Here is a 3990-nt window from a genome sequence, read left to right as displayed (position 1 = left end):
CCATGTGCTGCTAGGCTCGGGCTGCAATGAGGCCTCGAGAGGACTATAAATACACAAGGGATTTCTACGAACAACTTGGCTAGGAACTGGATTTGCTGCATTTTTGCTAATGAACAATGTACAATTAGTGAAGATTTGCTGCTCAAAATCAACTTTTCAATTAGTTGGCCCTCCCCAATCAGTTTTAAGAGCACTTGGCCGCCCTGATAGGATTTTCCTGGCTCCACGCCACTGCTTCGGCCTCCTACGTTTGTGTCTCTTCCTCCTATATTGTTTTTCTCTCCCCTATAATGGTTAGAACTTCATCAATCCATGGTTGTAATCCCAATCGATGAGGAATAGATCCTTGTGAGGACTTTGTTGTTAATATATACTACTCCCTCCATGCAGAATTATTTGAATTAAAATACGTTTAGATATATCCATTTCTCTGACAAATATTTCTAGGCAGAGGGAGTACATATGTAATGATGTGGATTTTTTTTTCAGAATTTTGAATAATTGAAACATTTTTTAGAATTTTTAACAGCTCCATGGAGCCCGAGCACCAAAAGGCATTACTATAATGAATCGTTTGAATAAATATATATAAAATAGAATAAAAATATTGTAGATGAACTACTAGCAGTTTACTTCCATGATTGCAGCAGGTCGCTATTCACCGAAGCAGCTGCAGATCGAATGCACTAGTTAACTCTGTTGCAAAACCTCCTGATCTCTCCTTGGGTGCCGGTGAGCACGTCGAGGTTGCCCATCTTCACCATCGCGGCCGCAAACCGCGACATCCACACCGTCCTGTTGCGCGCGTAGAGGTCTACGAGTGCCGCCGTGTCATCCCGCGTCAGCAGCGTCACGTCCGACGTGAACGGCACCTCGCGCGTCTGCACGTTCCTGTAGTACTGGTTGTCGAGCCGGAGCCCCGTGACCGGGTCCAGGTGCACCACCCGGTCCCGGCGCCCCGTCGCCGCCGGGCACCGCGTCCGGAGGGACCTGCCGTAGGCGGCGTCCATGTCCGCCGCGACCCGCGGGTAGAGCCGGAAGGCAATGGCGGAGCAGTGGGTGCGGCCGAAGGAGTGCGCGCCGGAGAGCGTGACCATGTCGTCGGCCGTGAGGCCCTTGGCGGCGAAGCTGTCGACGAGACGCGAGGCGTTGGAGAAGGGCGGGGGCAGGCTGTTGAGCACCTCCGACGCGTTGGAGACGCGGCCGTCGCGCCGCCCCGCCGGCACCTCATACTCGATGCCCCCCAGGACGCCACTGGCGTCGCGCGCAGCGAAGGCCACGATGTCGGCGCAGGATACGGTGCGCCGGCACCGCCGCTCGACCACGCGCTTGGCGCGCTCGATGACGCCGTAGCCCCTGAGGCTGGGGCTGTTCGCCTGCGACGCCTTCTCCACGGCGTCGTCGCTGCCAGGGACCGCGTCCAGGAGCACGGACGCATCACACCCCTGTACAGTGCACCAAAAAAACAGGGCGATAACGTTGGCATTAAGCTCTTCACACCGAATATACATGACGGATAAGCCAGAGAGATGCTGACCCTGACGAAGCAGTCGTGGAAGAAGAGGCGCACGAGCCCGGCGCCGATGCCGGGGTCGCGGCGGATGGCGGCGCGGACGACGGTGCGGACGAGCTGCTCCGCTCTCGGGCAGGTGTAGTCGTAGAACCCGACCTCCAGCTGCGCGTCAGACAATGGGACGAAAAGCACTGCCCATGCCAAGGCCAGAAGGAGAGGGGAAGGAGATCGCCGGTGAAGGACGCGTCCTCCGCTCATGTCTCTGAGTTCGATCTTTTGATTTCTGTGAGCTCGAATAGGAATAGAGGACAGTGTGGCCATGGCGGTTATTTATACGCGTCGATCTCCCGAGACCAACGGCAACAGGGTGTACCGGAGCACTGAACTGGTAGTAGATGTGCATGGAGCGACGAGAAGAAAAGAGTTGACCTACGGATTCGCGTGGAAGGGCGTCCACAAGCTACACTAATCAGTGAGTCAAAGCTGTAATCTCATTGTTTATTTGCATTTTTGTGCTGCGAGCTCTTCTAGTGCTAGTGTTCCGCGCAGTTTGTCGGGTCAAACTGACATTACCAGTCGTTGCGCCATTGACAGTTGTGCCACGTTTACTGCAGTATCTACCGCCCTGCCGGCTACCGTTGGGCAGATCAGCCTTGGGACGAAGTGGACGTGTTTTCCCTCCGCGGATAGGGCAAACTCTTCCCCACCATACTTCACCGTGGGGAGCCTATGGACTCACCTTTCCTCTCTTTTTTCTTTAAAAAATAAGGATGATCCTTGGCCTTTGTATTTGAAAGATGCATACTGAAAATGCGTTATATCGACTAAAGAGGAGGGGGAGGGTGAATAGGCGATTTTTATGAAAGTCTTCAGAACATAGAAGTTTTAAAGACAACCGATAAAATTAAACCTATTACCATGCAGCGGAAGGTAGACTACACTAGGCAAACCATAGTCCTCCTTCAGCACCTCCAAGCTCTTCTGCACCGCCAAACAACACCAACAACCCTGCTACTTCACCTACTCCTCATGGGAACGAGTAGAGGCTCTATGTCTTCAAACATTTTTGTTCATTACTGACAAAAGGGGGAGAAGCATATGAGATTGATAGTCTTCAAGCGGGTCCATATGGACGGGTGCTCTATATTTTGCTTCGTGCTTACAACTCTCGTTTTTGCTACATTTGGTTCTTATGAGTTGTAACACTTAACTAGATGGTCGTCTGCTACTTATTTGCCACCTTGTTTTCCGAAGATAAGTTCCGCATGTGCGACGATAAATTCCGCACTTAGCTCATTCTGGAGACGTCCATTTTCCATTATGCATGTCATTATCTTCATATACTTTCACATGCATAGTGGATTGTCATCATAAGTTGAAGTGGATCTCCACAAGTACAACCTGCCATGTGCATTTGCATTCCAAAAGCAAATTAACTCATATGCACATCTTCAGGGGGAGCCCTTGCAACTTATGAAGACAATTCCTTATTCTTTACAATTTCACAAATTATATTCCCCGTTGAAAACTTCAACTAGTTTGTCATCAATCACCAAAAAGGGGGAGATTGTAAGTGCATCTAGTGCCACCCCTAGTTGGTTTTGGAGTATTGATGACAAACCTAGTTGAGGGACTAATGTGTTTGTGAGAATTGCAGGATAACACAGGTAGAAGTCCCTCATTGATTCGGTTTTACTACCAGAGATGACCCCTAAAAATGTATGAAGACATTGATGTCAAAGGTGGTATATGAAGATATTCACATTGAAGACTATGACAAGAGAAGACACTATATGAAGCCTAAGGAGCTCGAAGACTTAGATCTTTCGTAGTTCTTTTTCTTTTGTGTTGAGTCATAGGAACCACCGTACTGTTAAGTGGGGTCCAAGAGAACCAGTCAGAATGACTAAAGTGATGCCTAAACCAAAAACCTATGTCTTCGAGTGAAGACTATGAGAGCGAATCTTGTCCAGAGTCGGACAAGTCAGCTTTGCTTGTAGCCCAAGTAAAGTTGTCGTGTGAGTTTGAAATCTGACCGTTGGGACACGTGTCAGTTTCTTAGTGACCCAGGGTCATTTCAGACAAATCAGGTCGGGGTGCCAAGTGGCTATAAATAGCCCACCCCCTACAACCATAAACGGTTGGCTGCTCAGATTGAAAGTATGGCTTTTGTCGTTTGAGAGCAACCCACCTCGAAGCCTTTGAGAGAGAATTCCTTGCGAGGATAAAGCCCTAACCACCAGAGCCAGAGAGAATTGGGCATCACTTAAGTCTTCTTGTCTGTGCGATCTGAAGACTTATTACACTTGAGGACTGTGCATCCTCCAGCCGGTTAGGCGTCGCGTTCTGAGCATCCAAGAGACATTGTGGATTGTCAGTGAACGAAGTCTGTGAAGGTTTGGGAGTCTACCTTGAAGACTTACCAGAGTGATTGGGCGAGGTCTATGTGACCTTAGCTCAAGGAGAATACGGTGAGG

The 3990-nt window shown here is 49.7% G+C and overlaps 1 protein-coding gene across 1 annotated transcript; it reads right to left on the bottom strand.

The window, feature by feature from the left end:
* Positions 1-656: 656 nt before the first annotated feature.
* On the bottom strand, positions 657-1793 carry LOC125512635 (peroxidase 5-like). The gene is made up of 2 exons (XM_048677734.1): positions 1538-1793; positions 657-1445 (listed from the first exon to the last, which is right to left on the bottom strand). Exons 1-2 carry the CDS (start codon positions 1769-1771, stop codon positions 687-689), a joined length of 993 nt encoding a protein of 330 aa, XP_048533691.1. The 5' UTR covers positions 1772-1793; the 3' UTR covers positions 657-686.
* Positions 1794-3990: the final 2197 nt, after the last annotated feature.

Source organism: Triticum urartu, chromosome 6, assembly GCF_003073215.2.
Source record: "Triticum urartu cultivar G1812 chromosome 6, Tu2.1, whole genome shotgun sequence".
In the NCBI taxonomy this organism is placed as follows: Eukaryota; Viridiplantae; Streptophyta; class Magnoliopsida; order Poales; family Poaceae; genus Triticum; species Triticum urartu.
The sequence above is the reverse complement of the archived record's forward strand: the minus strand, read 5'-3'. Positions and strand labels throughout refer to the sequence as shown.

What these genes read in the sequence shown, in the direction of transcription:
- LOC125512635 (XM_048677734.1), bottom strand. Translation starts at nt 1,771, where the DNA reads ATGAGCGGAGGACGCGTCCTTCACCGGCGATCTCCTTCCCCTCTCCTT. An exon ending in TCCACGACTGCTTCGTCAGG is followed by an intron (nt 1,446 to 1,537) that starts GTCAGCATCTCT and finishes TGCACTGTACAG; the next exon opens with GGGTGTGATGCGTCCGTGCT.